At 28.9% G+C, this 18527-nt stretch overlaps 1 protein-coding gene across 2 annotated transcripts; it reads right to left on the reverse strand.

The window, feature by feature from the left end:
* Nucleotides 1–25: 25 nt before the first annotated feature.
* On the reverse strand, nucleotides 26–17575 carry LOC130904124 (trypsin). 2 transcript variants are annotated; one of them, XM_057816698.1, is made up of 6 exons: nucleotides 17227–17575; nucleotides 4495–4743; nucleotides 4211–4430; nucleotides 3903–4093; nucleotides 1904–2245; nucleotides 26–1854 (listed from the first exon to the last, which is right to left on the reverse strand). In XM_057816698.1, exons 1-6 carry the CDS (start codon nucleotides 17287–17289, stop codon nucleotides 1570–1572), a joined length of 1350 nt encoding a protein of 449 aa, XP_057672681.1. In that variant the 5' UTR covers nucleotides 17290–17575; the 3' UTR covers nucleotides 26–1569. The 2 variants fall into 2 exon arrangements, with proteins under 2 accessions (XP_057672681.1, XP_057672682.1); XM_057816699.1 differs by lacking the exon at nucleotides 4495–4743 and having other exon boundaries at nucleotides 17227–17535.
* Between the last annotated feature and the right edge of the window lie 952 nt (nucleotides 17576–18527).

Below are 18527 nucleotides of genomic sequence, written 5' to 3' on the forward strand. Positions count from 1 at the left end.
GTAAAGAAATGAAAAAAAGAAACAGTGAAGTATTACAAGTTTATTATATAAACTAAATAATTGGTATATACAAAATTATCTTATTATTAAATCCTAATTAACGCCCTTAACCTACGTTACGCCCCTAAATCTATATGGCAGTCAATTACACCTTCAGTTTAGTTTAGTAGCTGATAATGACTAGATTATATTGATTAAAAACAATTAAACAGAAATTTACCCAGTTCTAATTCTATAAAGCGAATTAGGTCAATTTAGTTTACAAGCAACTAATTAAATTAAATTGAAACATTCTAAACAGAAAGATTTTTAGTTGGAATAATATTTTCGATGAGACTAACCTAACCTAACCCCTAAATCAGAAGAAAAAAGAAAATCGGGAGTAAATTTCTATAGTTTCTTCATTATACTACACAATAAACTCATAAAATCGAACAAAACATTCTTAACGTGATGCTTTATAAGTCGAAATATTCCTTATTATGTTTCAAAAGTATTTTTCATAGAAAAGAAATTAAAACTTACATTATATTTAATTTACACTGTAATATCGTCGAAGTAATCAAGATTGTATATAAATTAAATAAAAAAAACTACATTTAATCAAAATACAGTGCGGTCACTTAATTATACACTCCTTTATTCTGACGTCAGTAATAATAAACATGATAACACAAATTAACGGTAAAAACGTATACTTACATTTGTCTTTTAATTATAATTACATAATGTCAATTGTCAATGTCAAATTCTATTGTGATTAAAATCATAGTTAATATTAAAGATAGAGAGAGCGATATGTAAGTGGAACTGTATTGGAAGAGAAAGAAAAGTTTACCGCTCCCTTTCACCCTCTACTTGCGAAAAGAATTAAAATTTGTTATTCTCTTACTTTGCTGTTCCCACTACTTGAAACTTCGACGTCATTGCGATCCAATCAAAATAGAGAATAGAGAGATAGATACAAAGTTATTTCTCTCTCTATCAACAGTTCTAGAACTGTCATACCTCGCTCTCTCTATCTTTAATATTAACTCCATAGATAAAAACTGAAATAGTTTTTTCAAAAACTAATTTTAAATTAGAACAAACCTAAATTCATGATTAGTTATAAACAAACAGATATTAAAAAAGGTTTAAGAAGTAAAAAGTTGTAACATTAATTTAATTCTATTCATAAGGATTTATGTCGACTTCTTCTGATAGCTGTCATTTATCATTCATCAATCCTACAATCCAGTAGTTTTCAAAATATTTTGACGTTTGTAATACCAATATGGCCGCTGGGAGACAAGCATAACCTTTGGTTAACATTGTTTGAATTAGTTTTTTATAGTTTTTTTTTTATTTGTAAATCGGCTAATATTAAAAAAATATATATATAACGACAAAACATTTAAATAGTTATATTTACGCATACAACAAAGTAACAGTAGCCACTACCGGTTTTGATTAATATCGTGTTTAGTATGACGTCAGAATAAATATCAATCCCGTATACTACTTTAATATACAGGGTGATTGAAAAAATACGGAGATAATAAAAAAATTATTAGAAATTTTATATTATTAAGAATAGTGATCGATTATATACTTAATCCAGCCGATATAATTATACACCGTAGTGTAAATTCCATATTTTTGTCGCCTTCCGCAACCGTCTCCAAAGCTGGTGATCCCGTGGATACTGTAGGACGTTTTTTTATTTTTTCTAGTCGGACACATCAGACCCCCACCACTGTCTCCGGCGCAAGTATCAGCTCTGCCCGAATACCAACCAGCGCAAAGCATATTGTCGCTTATCATGAACTGTTTATATGATTTACGACAGGTTTTTTGACGAACAATCGGTAGCTGCAAAAAAAATTCTTAAAATTCAATAAAAACTTATGAATTATTTCACCTTCGCTTCATTAAGAACAGGTACTCCGAAAACGTGATCCGGATTAACTTTTCCCCATCCCATTACCGAGCAAATCTGCCTGATTTTCGGTTTTCTATCGGGTAGGCAAGCTATAGGCGTCTTAACGGCTCTAGGTAACATCAACAAAGCGATATCGTTATCTACTGTTTTATAACTGAACTTAGGATGTGGAAACATCTTGTAGACCGTCATTTCAAGATCGCTACCATCGGTTGATCGTAAATCGTGCGAGTTTAGTCTCACTTTCAGGAATTTTCTAATACAGTGATTCGCTGTTAGTACCCATCGTGGTGCAATTAGGGTACCGCCGCAAAACGCTTCCTGAAAACGTCATTTTACCGTCATGACAGTAATTCTATAATCATAAAAATGTATATTCTATGAATTTTCCAAAAAAAAAACATTTCGTCTGATTATCTTTGATATTAAGTTAAGCTTGACAACGTCGTACATCGTTATATTGAAAATTAAAATATTTAAGGTAATTAAACGAGTAACTATTAGGGAGTGTTTATAAATCACGTGTCATATTAAAGTCCTCCCTCTTTGAACGTAACCTTTTCGATGGCCCCTCCCACCCTGCCCAATCCTATGTGGTTGTTTCATAATATTTTACGATTTCTATTATATATTTAATAAGACATCAACAGTTCTTTATTTTTTAAACAATGTTTTCATGATTCTTACTGAAATTTTAGCATTTGTGTACCAAATAAAATTTAATCTGAAAAAAACTTTGTTTCCCCTCTCGTCACGTGGTTTGGCGTAGTACTTGAACTTATCGCCTCCCCCTTCTTGGCCGAGCTACGTGGTTTATGGACGTTTCCTTATAAAATGATACCAAAATTACATTATATATGCTAATGAACTAAAAGCATCAAAATTAAAAATATTAAATATCGATGTGTATTCAATAACCCACTAGCCTTCAAAAGAGTCTATTTCGAAATATTAACCATACTGTTAAATTAATTATTAGGATGTGTACTTCGTATCTGTATCAACCGATCAGCTGTTGCCGTGCGCTGTCAGATTTAGGTTATAGTCTATGATACACGTAAATAGATTTTTAGCGCGAGTAGTAAAGTTTTTCTATATTATGTACAAATATTTTCCATTTGTTTAATAAAAGAATTATTTTCACCAATATTCACCCAAACAACATTTTTTTTCAAATTTAAAACCAGGTAACCAAAGATCTATTCATATCTAGTGATTCGAATGTGAACGAATCCGAACATTTAAAAATGGTGATGTGACGTTTAACCACTGTGGCGATTTATTGATAATATATATTTATTAATAATAAATGCATTCATAATAACTAAAATACATAGTTATTTATATTTTTTTTTAAATTATAGTATTACTGTCACTAATTATGATTAAATAACGATATTTATTATTACAATTTGGAATGCGTATATACTATCTCAACCTATAATTAACTGTCGAGTTACAGAGTTGCCAAATTTGATATAAGATTTTATTATATGTACACATGTTTCATAAGTTGAATTTTTTTTTAACTAAAAGATATTTTTATTTATATATTAATATAAGGAACATATTTATTTCAAAAAGCATTTAATAATGTAATAATTATCTGTGCCTACAGCATGCAATTACTAGTATACCACGAAAGTTATGTAAACCAATATGGCTGCCGAAAAGATGGGTGATGACATATTTTTTTCGCAACCAAATTAATATCAACATTAAATATGGAGGGCTTGAAAAGTAGATTATGAAAATAAAATATGAAGCTAATATTTTTCATAATTCTATCAATATGAGTATGAAATCAAAGGGTTCGACAAGTAATCTATGAGAAAAGGGTGTACATCTAATGTAGTCGTCAACAAAATGGCGGATTACATATTTTTTTCTACACTCCCCAAATACAAAGCGGATTCGAGGCGGATTAAAAAATTTTTTCATAATTTCCAAATTTGGTTAAATACTGAATGTTACTTACTCCATACTGGTTCAAAACGGCAACATGCCAAGGCCATTTATACCTTCTGGCTTCGACTCCGCCTATTATACGCAACATTGTGGATTTTCTATTGGGTATCCCGCATCTTTTGGTTCTTTTATTTTTACGAGTTTGGCTGACAGTGTTGTTGTGACGGTTGGTACTGCTGTCGTAGTGATACTTTCTCGAATCTAAACGTCAATGTATACATAATAAGACACCTAGATTAAGACCTTTGATGAAATGTATTATAAATCGATGTATACGAGGTTTGTCAATAAAATTTACAACCGATACAATTTACATACCTCTAGTTTTATTTCTATCTATCAAATTAAGTACGTAAATTTCACATTTAGTTTTGTTGTGATAACAATAGGCGTTTTCTGTTTGGATTTTCTTTCCACATCTACTCGGTTTTTTACATTTCCTATTCCTTGAAGTCCTACAACTCCTATTACAAGACGTCCATTCGCTCCATCTACTCCAAATATCCGAAGGACCTTGTTTCATCAGATAGTTGCTGTTCTGAAACAAGATATAAGCCCTTAAAAACGAAAAAAAAACAGATTTAATAAGAAGTAAATCCCACCTTATTCAAATGTACAATTTTGAAACTATTTTTTTGTCTGGATTTTCGTTTACATCGTTTTTGGTCGCAAGGTTTTTCTTGGTATATTCTGTGTCCTTCGCAACCTTCTCGCAGACATTCTTTCATTCTTCTTTGAACACATTTGTTACATCTACTCCAAAAGGTCCAATCTGAATATTCCATAGTCATATTTTTGTACATGGAATCCATGTTTCTTTGAAGAGAAAACATGTTTTCTAGTGTAGGTTTCTGTAATATACATATATTATACAATTATAACATTAAATAGGCGTTGCAAGGATTAAAAATACTTCATACTTGTATAAAATAAATAAATAAAAGTATACAGAGGTTTTCACGACTACTACTACTGTATTTAAAGAAACAAAAAGTCAAGAAACTGCCAATTTATGTCATAACACGTTGTTATAATGAAAAGGAATTCATTGGTTCATTTTTTGATTTCTTTATAATGATTATATGAAGATATTTAACCATTTCTTGTACAATTTCATCTATTTTTGTGATTGAAGACCGTCTAGATTATTCCTCGTCCTTAACTGACTGATTTATAATTTCAAATCGTTCATCCCTCGTATAATCCAAGTTCGAACTAACTACATCATTACTATAAACAGATTTCAACATTTCGTGACCTTCTTAGGCAATCGAAATAGACACAGCGCAAGTAATTATATAAAAATTCAATCAACGTATTTTTTTATCACACCTTGTATAAATACGAATAAATATCTAATTTTGTAAACGGTTTTCATTTTTTTTTTTTCATCATCCTCATAATACATTATAATAAAATAACTTTATGTCTCTTGAAATATTCATAAATATTTAAATATTCAAAACAATTTTTGATACTTTTAATAGACATATGTTAAATAATTAATTACGAAATTGCTGACATTGAGTGACGACTATCTCACACACGATAATTTAAAAGCAATTATATTTTTTTGTGTTAAGTGTCGGTGAAATTGGAATGAAAATTAACGTCAAATACTTTGAATAATAAAACAAATGAGTTTAAAATAATTATATAGTTAGTATCACATACGTTATATCAGTACCAAGAAAGATTTTTAAAAAATGTTAAATCAAGCTATGACCAAACGCATGTCTTTGCTTCAATCCAGTTCAATTATATCGACGTGATTTTACTATTTCATTTCCCACTTATATTAAGCGTATTTTTTTTAGTAGCTAATCAAAAATTGTTATTTAGATTCCATTATTCTTAAATAATGATAGATATAATTGGAAATTCATTTACTACGTAGTGAAAGAAAATTACACTGTGGATGTTTATATATTAATACTAGACATTAACTGAATCAAGCTAAGACATACGGTTAGTCTTATTCAATATGGTGGCACGCAGGTTCATTTCATCTCATAGAGATGGCGTAGTTGAACTTTCCCAGTACTAATATATTTATAACTTTTTATCTATAATTTAAAAAAATATATTAGAAAACAAAGATTTTTTTAATGAAAAAATGTGTACAAGACAACGTGTAAAAGCAATTCAGACGAAAAATAATGTAGTGATTTTGTATTGTCTAGTTAATGTTCGTTTAACAACTAATAACATATATGGCAAAATCAGCTGATCAAATGAAATACTTTTGTTGAACACATCAATATATAGGTTTTTTATGAACGATTGTGCTTCTGGGATAAAGGAAGTTGAGGTAAATTATTTAGTGGAAAGTGTCGAATTGGATTAATTTTTATTACGAATGCCACCGTAACCTGAGGGACTCAGTACGTCGGAATGTGTCAGTAAACATATGAAATTATGGGCGTTGTATAATATTTACAGATGTATTTCTTATTTAGTTCATTAATTGATTAAATTATTTGTAGTAAAAGTAGTTTTACATTGAGAAATCAATCAAGGATCATTTAAATAAAAATATTTGTTGTAATTTTTTCAAAATAACATGATATACAGGATGTTTTTCGCGAGAGAATTCAAGAAGTGATTGTCCGTATAAAATAGTGTATCTTATTAAGAAAATTTACGTAAAAAATGGCGATTTGTAGCAGATAGAGGAGTGTTTGTGTTTGATTATTACTTGGAAGAGTCTTCTTGCATTGAAATAATGATTACTTTCTTGAAGTTTAAATATTTTATTAATATATAAAGAAAAATATGCCTGCCACATTACATATCATTTTCAGTGACAACTTAGACAACTGACATATGACATACATAAAGTTGGCTGCTAACATTTTTACCAACTAACAGTTTGGAGTGTAGTTTGAAAGGGATAACGAAAATTTGAAAATAAATATTGTTTGAAAATAATTTCGGTCATCCCTCGTGCGTTAACTTTAATATACCGCGCTTATAGGTCTGTAATGTGACAGTTTCTGGCGTGATTTTTGAAAATATTTTTATATAAAAATTTTTTGTATTGAAATTATAATGTTCGTGTTGTCAAATTTCCAAAAATTAGTAAAAGTTTCTATTATTATTATTTTTTTAATATATTTCCTAGACTATATACAAAAGACGTCTATAGACTTACTCGACATTAACAACAGATCTTGTAGAGATGTTTCTCACCCCAGACAAGTTAATTTTAAAAATAGGCATATTCTAAATGTCATTAAATGTGAGCCCAACACGTGTGCACAAAATTTCAATTATTAAAACAAAAATTTCTATCATTTGAATAGTTATTGGGTCAAATTTAATCACATAAACCACTAAAAAACTGTATTTTTTAAAGTTATATGATTAAAATGAAAATATGACAAATCCATATCTTGGAATCTTTTTCATGGAAAATTTTTACAGTTAACCATCGTAAATCCGGATTTGTGAAACGCGGAATGTCTAAAATCCAGACTGATTCGTTCGTATCGTAATTTTTAGCTTCTGCATTCGACACAAGATGGCGACACCATATTGTTACTTTACTATTACTTTTATTAATGTTATTTTAAATGTCTATACAATATTTAATCTTTTTATTATTATTATTATCTTATAAATGTGTTTATTTTATTATATTTTATGTACACCTCTCCTCTGTTTACATAATTTTGTAATGCTATATGATTTCTAGTTAGCGCGATAGATGGCGCCACCATAAATGTTCATATGATCAAAAATACGTAACCAATTCAATAAACACATTTTCAAGCACATTTTTCGAACACATAAAATCGATGAGGATTTTTGACTGGACTAATCAGTGTCTATGCGAACGCTACGATGTGTGTCTGTAATTAATTTAAAAAAGTCAATTACGTCTATCTGTAAGTTAAAAAAACATCAAAGGGTATAAGATTGCGTAAAAAACCAATTTTTTACCATTTTCCATAAATCAGTGTCGAGTTAGAATGTCTTAAAGCGACGCTAGATTTTAGATAAAACCTAACAGCTATTAATTTATGAGATACGCGGCGTTAAAATGTATTTAAAGAATACAGTTAGTGCGACTAGAAAGTCATCATTTAGTTCAGTCTATAAAGAAGAATTTTTGTTAAATCACATTCCTGTTTACGTATTTACATCAGGAAATTACGTAGGGGATGAAATTATTGTTCTCGAGACGAAAAAAATTGCGTAAGAAGATCCTATTTAACCAATATTCCACTTTTGGTGGAATATCTTTGGATGAAGTTTCATTCATAAAATCGAAATCCATAGTGGAACCCACGGATTTTAAGTCCCACGTATATGTCCATTAAAGATTATTTTTAGAATGACCGTAAATGATTTGTAATTAAAAAGAAGGTAAGTGTGTGGGCTGCTAAAGGTGTCGATAAAAAATTAAAATAATAAGGATTAGAATATAAGATTGAAATACAATCGATAAAAGGACCTAATTACGTAATACGACAATCTCTATTTACTTTTATGGCATTGGTAACACTGATTATATCTGGCGGTCACTAATCATCAACATAACCTCAACAATAACATTCTGTCATTTCAAGTTTCGATGTGTATTGACGGTGTAAACTGTAAAAAATTAGTTTAATTTAATCTCCCTCGTAAATAAAATTATATTAAAAAAAAACTATTTATTCTTTAATGATTTAATAGACTAAGTATGTGCCTCTAGAGATATAAAAACGAAAACAGTGTCTTTCCAATACGTTTATATAGTGAAAGGATAGAAAAATGAACTTTAATGATATAATGGGTCATAAATCGTGTCATAAATTAATTAAATTATTTTATGAGGTAGTTGAATGACATAGAAGATATTTTTACAACAAACGCAGACAATAAAAAGTGGGCTATTCGTTTCGGACATCGGTTAAATTATATAGCAGACGGGGTCAAGAATCTGCCATAAAGTTTATGGAAACATTACGGCAAACTACGATTTTGAAACTTGAAATATACGTGTAAACGTAATTAAGTTCTTAATTAGTTTCATTTAGACTAGGGTTTCAACGTTGTGTAATAAAAATTATAGATATTCGATCATTGATGTACATGCTACATTAAATTTTGTTTTCATTTTATTTTTGGTGGAATATTTACGTTAAACGGTGAAATAAATATCGATATTTGTAAAGTGTACAGGTTAGATGGTAATGTGGGATTTACAATCGATTAAAATATCTCCAAGTGTTTAATTTAATTACTTTCTTAAAAAACCATTAAAAAACTATCGACCGAGAACGGCCATCTGTTGAGAAACATCTAATGAGTATTTTCAAGCGTATTATACAGCAATTTTAGTATTAAAATATAACGGTTATTTGTATAAAAATAACTAATTGCAGTGAAATTCAAGTAGGTTGTAATTTATTTTGACATAGGACGTAGTTTTAATAAATATTATACCTACAGATCGAATTTCGAGATAAATTTGATGTATAACGTTAAAGCTTACTAATTGACAATTCGGATTGAGCTGTTAAGTTAATAAATCGTCTGACATGACGAAATTTCATCAAAATTTATCTTGTATTTAATTTTAGGTTATTCTTTTTAATCTTTGAGGTTATGATTATGCTCGACATTATAAAAATTCATAAGTTTTATATGACAATCTAGCAATTCTCTCTGATTCACTTTTTACTCTAAGAATTAATAATCGATTCCTTAATTTCGATTCGTCTAAAACAAAATAATCGAAAACACTTTCCAGTTCTTTTAGAATTGTAAAAAGGAAATATAGAATCGTGCATAGTCGTGCAAAATCGTATATTAGCTCTGATTCAGTTTAATAACGGAACGCACGCGCACTTTCAAAATTGTCGTTCGCGGGGGAGAAGTCGCTTTTTTTCAACTTCCTAAACTAAGTTAGAAGTTTAGTAAAACCAAAATAACCTAATTCATATCTTGTTAAATACTCATACCGAGAATAATATGCAAATTAATGAATAGATTTATATTTTCAATAGAACAAATTTTGAGAGATGGCTCCTACGTTTTAGTCATAGTAAAATAACGTACAGCGTCTATAGAAAACCTCTTACTACTTGTCTATTCGGTTAAAATCAGATTAAGTTAGTCGGTTATCGGCAATTTTCGACAGCGTCCGCCACGTCATCATGTATTCGGTTTGCGCAAGACCGGCGAAATAAAGTTAAAAAGCAATGGACACAATTCTAGTTAACAACAGTCTTAACAACTCAACCTAGTTTGAATCTGTATCTTCTGGATTTATTAGTAAAGTTCAAGGTCTTTTATCAGAAATTCATCATTTTTTTTGTAACTCAACCTTATCTTGTCGTCATAATCACTTTTCAACTGAATTCTAACGACCCACCTGTTTTTTCTTTGTTATATTTTTAACGTCACGGCACGTTAGTATAGCAGGTGGTCGTCGAAACATTTTCAAAGCATATTGAAATACCTACTATGAAATCTTCTTTATGTAAAGATTTAAAACAGCTTTAGTGGTACGTGAATTAAGCATTTTCAAAAATAAGCTGGTATTAAATTGAAGATTTACCGTGAAATTAGATATCTGTCTGGTATGTTTACTTTAAGAATTTTTGAAGAAATGTATGGATTATAATTTTATATAAAATGGTCATAAATCACTTTTGACGAAACGGCAATTCACTAAAATGTTGATTTGTTATCTGTGCTGAATACGAATATGACATTTACTTAATTCTAAAATTGACTTCTGAACCGAAAAAGAATAAAAACTTTATTTTTATTCTCTATAGATCTTTTTTAAAACGATATATATATGCTAGTTTTCTACAGTTCGTTGTCGCTATGGTAACTACTGATTTGTTTTTGGTGTTCGAACGGCGAGACCATTCCTCTCGACGTTGCCAAATGTGTGTGTTGATTAGCATGAATTCAAAACAACGTAGGTATTTTCCAATCAATCCCAAAGCAATCTACATTTTTCTTTTTTTGAGTTCTGACTTTCTACGTACGATGAAAAAAGTTTTTAACTACGAAATTTATAAAGTAGAACGAATTGAGTTGTTTTTTTTCTTAGTTTCTAGTCCTCTTTTTGGAATGTCCTACTCCTATTGCTACAATAATGTATTAAAAAATTCTTTATAAACAATTCAATGCCCTACAAGAAGCAAATTGTTATACGAGAATGATCGAAAAATCCGTAGAATCATTTTCTTGAAAACAAATTAAAACAGTAAAATAAAATTAATCTCCTCAAAAGTAATGTTCAAAATTGAGTCAACTATGTCTGTGCATTTTAAAATCGTGTAGAAACGTTTGCTTTTAGCACATACTTTATTATTGAGTAGTCACATGGTACTAAATCTGGTAAATAAGGCGGGTATAGACAAACAAAAAGAAGCTGTTTGTCCATTTTATTATTTTCTTTCTTATTACTTTGTTTCTCAAACGTTTCAGTACCAAAGTCAAGAAAACAATGACCTTGATGTTCTATAAAAACAAATTTAGTCATCGTATTTTTATTCACACCTCGTATAAATTCCCCGATTTTTTAAGTAACGATACGTACTATAAAACAAAACTTTTATAAAGTATATATATTTTTTTTGGATAGATAGTTTTACAAATACCATTTTCTGAGTGTAGAAATTACATTTTTGTATTATTAAAACCTATAAAGTTTAGTTCCTCAATGTTCTATTGAAATCGAAAAAAATGAGAAACTGGCAAAGTTCAAAACGTAGCCATTTTCAAGCGATAGCACAAGTGCAAAGTGCTGTACTGTGCCAACAAAGTTTAATGACGCTCTTAGAAATATTATGTATGACGACTATTCAACGAAATGTAAGTTATTTTTGAGATGCATTAACTGAAAATATGACGTTTCATACGTCGTAAATTCGAAATTTCACTCGAATCCCTACCGTCGCAACGTTTTACAACTTGACGTTTTCATATCTTCAATAATTAATATTCGAAGAAATGTCTTCAGTTTGACACTTCTAATAATGTACTAATAAAAGTAACTATTTTAATACGCACTATGTAATTTATTCATATTAATCGATTTCGTAATCGATTCGATAAATTCAGGTCATGAACTGAATACTAAACTAATCAATCGAATGATTTCTATCATCACAGGAAATCGACGTTTTAACAACTCTAATTTCTTTGTTTCTTTTTCGTCGCCAACTTGATTTGCATGTGAAATTATAATGATGTTCTCACAGACGTCAATTTGAATCCCAATTTAGGAGTATGTTGAGGTCCGTGTTGAGTCAACTCGAGTTGAAAAGAAAATTAGACTAATTTTCTAGCTCCAACCGCTCGGTTTTTCAATAACGAATTGATTTAATGTTACTCGTGAATTATTTAGTAGGTACCCACCCATATCAACTAATGAAGCCTCTTGTTCACGTAACAATGTAATAACATTGAATAGGCAAGCGTAATGTTTAGTTAAAGTTTTCAATTAGAGACATTATAATTATAAAAATTCATAGAAAATAAGTATTCCTAATATATACCTAATAATTTTGTACAGTACTACCATCTACTGTTGTATTTGTAACTAATTTAGATAAATCACATTAAGATACGTATATCTGTCTCCGTCCAATTGGATGTAACCCTTAACAAATATATATGAAAAAGTTTCTAAAAAATCCCTCTTTATTAAAAGTGCCTACATTTTTTTATCGTTTGTACTTTTGACGTTATACAATCTTGTCCGCCATAACTCATATCTTGCTCTTTTTTTAAAGGTTGGGACCTTTATAAGAGCATTTAAAAAAAGTTATTTTATGATGTAATATCAGGCTTTCTTCTTCTCATCAACCGAACGCATTAAATTATGATGAATTTTCTTGTATATGTTAGAAAAATGTAACTGAGCTTTGATATTTTGTATCCGCCATAATTAAGAGTGGTCATTCGAATGAGACGGACGGAAGACTGAATAAACCGACAGAAGTTAAAAACAAATTCACAATACAAAATTTTCAAACCAAAATATTAACGTAAAATTAGTAAAATATCGATTGCGAAATTAATTACAAACAAATAGATAGAATGAGTTGAATAAAGTCAAGTGTAAAAAAGAATATTCTCGTTAAATAGTTCATAAACGATTGTTTCTTATTTTGTAACGTATAAATTAGTTCACAACAATGAAGATAAGGAAATAGTTGTTATTATTGGAATAGAGGTATTTTGATCGTAAAAATTCTATCCCTTAAATATTTTAACAACTCTTGTTATTAAAAGTATTTTGTTAAGAGAAATAAATGAATCATTTTTAATTTTTGGTAGCGCCATCTATAAGAGAATAGATCAATGTTATTTACGAAATTGGGATAAAACTAAACAAAATATTAATAGGAAATTTAAAAAAAAGTGATTTAGAAATTCTTGAATATCTATAATTCATATTTAGTAAAAATAGCCCCATTATTGTTTACGATATGAATTATGGAGAGTACATAGACTAAAGTGTGTTGACAGTTTTCTCTATGCATTTTAATAATCTATTGAAATTATGGATGTGGAATAACAAGATGGAAGATGAAGTTATCGATATATACAATTTCAAATAAGCATTTTAATATTTATTTGTTATTGCAGTTGGCAACAATTATATTAATTCTGACAATAATTGTTAATTTTAAAAGTTCAAACCACAATTATTCATTTCTGACAGTTATTCTATTAGCAATTTGAAGTTTATAACTCGTGTAACGTCTGCCAAAAATAAATACGTACGTTGAACCAGCGTCCTTTAACCTTTTTTCGCGGTTTGGATTTGTTTAATTCCAATAAAAATAACTAATTATTCCCAATGAATCACCCGTTTTTTTTTTTAAATTCGCCTTGACTAGATGTCGACAGGTGAAGATTTTTTGTGTTTATAAAAAAAAACAGATTCACAAGTGTTAGAATGACGTCATTTCCAATAGATAAACAAACACTACACTCTATAATATGAAACTAGTATATAGTGTGTTCATAAAGTAACGCGAGTTTATTTAAATGATTCATATGTTTTGATTAAATCGATTTCATACGTAGATAAGTGTATACAGGGTACACCATTACTTGCTAATAACTTATTATTGTAGTTTTGTAAACAGTATGTCCTATTTATTCAAATATGACACACTGTATATAGATTCTCACAGTATTTATTATTAGACTACTGTGAAATAATACATTATCGACAGATTAGTTTCAATTATTATTATTGTCTATTGTCCTATCAAGTCTTATCTGTCTAAGTTGACGTTGAAATCAATTACAATATTTTATTCTCTATAATAAATGGAACAAATCGTTGAAGAATGGGTGGGTTACATCATTATAACGAGGCACTCGCTCGGTCATAATTTTTTTAAGTTAGATACACGTGTTAGTATTATTAGTAATCTAATTGACATTTATTTATTTTAATGAAGTACATAATTTTCCATATTATTTATAAATTATGGAAATTGAATAAACAATTTGGAAGAATATCAGAAAAAATTATTATTTAATATAAAATTGATGTCTACAGCTTAGTGGAAACTACTAAAAGCATATACAGTGCAACGTCGTTATATTGAGGTTATGTATGTCTGATTTATTCGTCTTAGGATTTTTGTCAAGATAATAAACCAAAAAGGTTTTGGGTTGTCAAAATTCGTTAAATGGATTCGTGTATATAGGACAAACATATTGAAACTTTCAGATTAGTTGTATAGAGCATTGTTAAGTACGTGTTTATATTGTAAGTGCGTATTAAACGTCTATAATGTGGTATTCTTGGACGTGGTACGAACTACATTGTTTTTACGTCTATAATATCTGCATTATATTAAAGAACGATGACTTTTTTATTAGAAATTTGTATTCTGATTACGAATATGAGGTTGTTCAAGTCGTGACTTAGATTTCCATATAGGTCACTAGATTTATTTGAATAAAAAACATATTAAGTTGTATATGGGTATGTAAATGATAGTTATGAGTAGTTTTATTTTGTTTATAAAAGGTAAAAACAAGAATGACTTTTTTTAGTACCGTATTTTTTTTAAATAAAATTTTTACCATACTAGTATGGATTCAAATTGAAATATCGTGCATTGTATATAGGACAAACATAAAAAAAACTTTGTTATCAGTTGTAAAGAACATTTTTAAACACATGTTCATAGTATATGTCTAAGTCATGGTGAAAAGTCTCATTAAATACGAATTCTTGTACGTGGTACGTACTATATTATTTCTACGTTTATAATATCTGCATTATATGAAATAACGATGACTTCCTTGCCTTCTGATTGATCGTGATACTCGTTGTACAAGTCACGGTAATCTTGACAGTTGGAAATCAACTTTTGAATTTTGTAATTGGACTCACGCTGGTAGGTTATTAGATACACGAAAGGAAATTTTTCAATTGATTCCAATCTCATTAAAAATCGTTAATACGAGGGTTGCTACTAAAGTTTTGAGACTGTTGATTGTTGTTTAATTTCATGACATGACAACACGGTCTGTATTACAAATGTCAAACTTCAAGATGACAACGTCAGATTTGACATATTCATATCAGTGTTGCCATTACTGAAAACTTAAACAGCAACCCTCGTATCTACTTATACGTGTGTTTAACATTGAGTTTCGGTTTTTTTCTTATTCATCCAGTCTAAAGCCTCGAAATTATTTAGATTATCCATACGCCATAAAACAAACGATATTTTTTGTTTATGTGAATTATGTATTATGAAACGAACCCCGTATACATAAATAAACAAAAAATAATTGAAATCTTCCAGATAATGGATGTTTCAGTAGAAGAAAATGATATCTTCGATGGCATTGAAGCATCCTCATCTTTCTCTGAGCTATATACAATTTCATTCACGAACATAATTTCTTGTACCTTGAACTTGAATGAACTCACATTATAAGGTTGTTATCGAGACTCGTTTTCGGCTGTGTAGTTTCGAGAAAGACATTTCCGATTGCTGAATTGATTACATACAAGCAACGGTTTTAATTGACCCAACAAATAAGCTACCAAGAAGAGTGAACATTCGATTTTACGTGGGTCAATATTTGAATATTGTGTTTTTGTAGAGGCTTATCTTTTGATACTAAAAAACCGTCCGTCAGTTTCCTGCTTTTAATTAAAACACCATTTTTTAGTCGATAGATGCCGTGCGAGAAAATTCGTAACGAAACCTGATACCGATTCTTGAAACTGCTTATAAATAATATTTTAACAATTAGATTATTCGATGGTGTACACGAATTTTGTTTGTTATTAACCAATTTCCAGGAATTTTTGACAATTTTAGTGTAGTAGGTCAAAAAAGAGCCCCGATTTGATTCCAAGTGATGAAATTCAATTCACTACGTGTGTATATGTCAATTTTATTTATTATAGTAAAGGAATAAATGAAAAATTGCAAATTATGTTTGATTATAGTTTCAATTATTAATATTTAATATTAAATTTGTTTAAAATTCATTGTTTACGTCAAACCATCAAATTAAATAAAAAAAATAGTACGCCACTGTTTCGGTCTGAAATTTTATTCCTTTCTTTACGTACAAAACACGGTTATCTAATATCTAAAAAACTGTTACCATTGGCATAAATTTAACTTACACAAATAGGAATCAATGGGATCTAATTTTTTTCCAATATTTTTATTGCAGACAGTTTTGAAGCTAGGTTATACACCGATGCCAAATTGCTACTATTTGATATTTAATAGTACTATTTTCACCAAATAAAAATTTATAAAGAAAATTACAATTGTATTATAATATTTATTTAATTTATCCAATGAATATATCCTGTTTCAAAAGATTATAAAAAAAGTAAAATAACTTTTGTATGTCATTATTCGATCATGATATAACTGGCAATACTGCAAAAATATTTCGGTTTTTATTTACAAAGTATAAAAATCACAAATTCATCCTGTTTATTTGTAGTTTTTCACTATAGAATATCTTTTTCCCAAATCTATATTTGTATTTCTTAAAGAACAAACAAAATATTAATTTGTCTATGAACAAACAATAAAGTGTAGGGTAGGGGTCATTAACCAACTTAGTAGATTCACAACTTCATAATTATGATAAAAAAATCTTATTATTTTATAAAAATTTTACGTTAAATTATACATAATTAGAATCTTTATCATTATTTTAAGAATAGATAAAGGATTTTCTAAGTGAAATAAATTATTAAGGTATGTTTAGTACGATAAAAAAATAGACAAAAAATTGTGTTTCCCGCTTTTTTATGTTTGATTGTTTTTATATTTATACATACATCTGAATCAAAGACTTACAGAATTCAAAGCGAATCCCAAATTTATAACGAGCAGAATCCACACCAAATAAAAGTCACTCATATTTCCACAGTTTTACCGAAAGCCACAAATAAAATTAAACTTTGCAATTTACTAAAATAAAAATCTCGTTTTGATACATTATCTAAACGTAAATAAAACAAATGATGAAATTTATCACCTAAAAACAGATAAAAATTTGAAAAAAAAGACGAAATACGAATCTCTAATACATCGCGCGAAAATTGTGGAGACGACTGCTCACAGTGTTGCATCTATTCATGCATCACAGCCAGACTTCGTACTAAACGTCAGCTGGTCTACTACAAGCGGACTACCGATGAAAAATAAAAGTACGTGGAACTTGATTCTTCGATGGTAACAGCACGCGCTAACTTACCCATACCAACAAAAATCAGGTATACAGAATAATACAGACATTTTACTAAAAAAGATATAATATCCCATCATAATAAAGATCTTTAAGGTATTATCCTTAAATTATACGGGGTATATAAGAAATTTTGTAGTCTTGACTAGATTTAAATTCAATAAAAGCTTGGTTTATGCAGCCAAAATTGAAACTAAGTTAAAATTAACATACAAATGTCGATAGCTCCTGACTGTGTATCAATGTTCCACCGTCTAAAGGACATTACTGACATTCAGACATTGCTTTTTACTATTTTTTTGATATGAGTTTTAAAAATAAAATACCACGGCCGGAATCGGCGCAATAACTCGAATAGACAAAATAATACCACCGATACAGACTAATCTGACGTATTCTGTACACATAACCTCACAAAATTGTGGAATTAAACTACGAAGTTAAAAGTTGGCAAACTCTTGGTGTAATTGAAATTTACTGTTAATTTTTTGCATGAACTACAAGTATTAATTCAGTGTCTTCCAAATAGGAATTTAATTTGTTACTTTTGCAATGCATAAACCAAGCTAAAATGTGTGTATTTCGTATGTATTTACATGTATTAATGAGGTAGAAATTAAATTATATTTACATATTGTATAATTCTGAGAATTTAATTAAATAATTTGTAGGAAATTATCTAAAATATTTTAATTCGATCGGCGTGATATATTTCAAGGAATTCTTACGTAAAATTATGCAAAATTCCGATTTTTATAATAATGTAATAGCATTAGTATCCTGTTTTATTCCGTTGGTATAAACAAAACACTCAACACGACTTAACATTTTTTAAAATTCTTTATTTATCTAATCAACATTACAAAATAAATAATTTCTCACAATCTAATATAACAGATATAAATTTATC

Source organism: Diorhabda carinulata, chromosome 2 (genome assembly GCF_026250575.1).
Source record: "Diorhabda carinulata isolate Delta chromosome 2, icDioCari1.1, whole genome shotgun sequence".
NCBI classification, from domain to species: domain Eukaryota; kingdom Metazoa; phylum Arthropoda; class Insecta; order Coleoptera; family Chrysomelidae; genus Diorhabda; species Diorhabda carinulata.

Bases quoted from the DNA above. Each gene is read 5' to 3' on its own strand.
- LOC130904124 (XM_057816698.1), bottom strand. From the start codon at position 17,289: ATGAGTGACTTTTATTTGGTGTGGATTCTGCTCGTTATAAATTTGGGA. The intron at 4,431-4,494 runs GTGGGATTTACT...ATCTTGTTTCAG, and splicing joins AAATTGTACATTTGAATAAG to AACAGCAACTATCTGATGAA. The intron at 1,855-1,903 runs GTGAAATAATTC...TTTTTTTTGCAG, and splicing joins CTGTTCTTAATGAAGCGAAG to CTACCGATTGTTCGTCAAAA.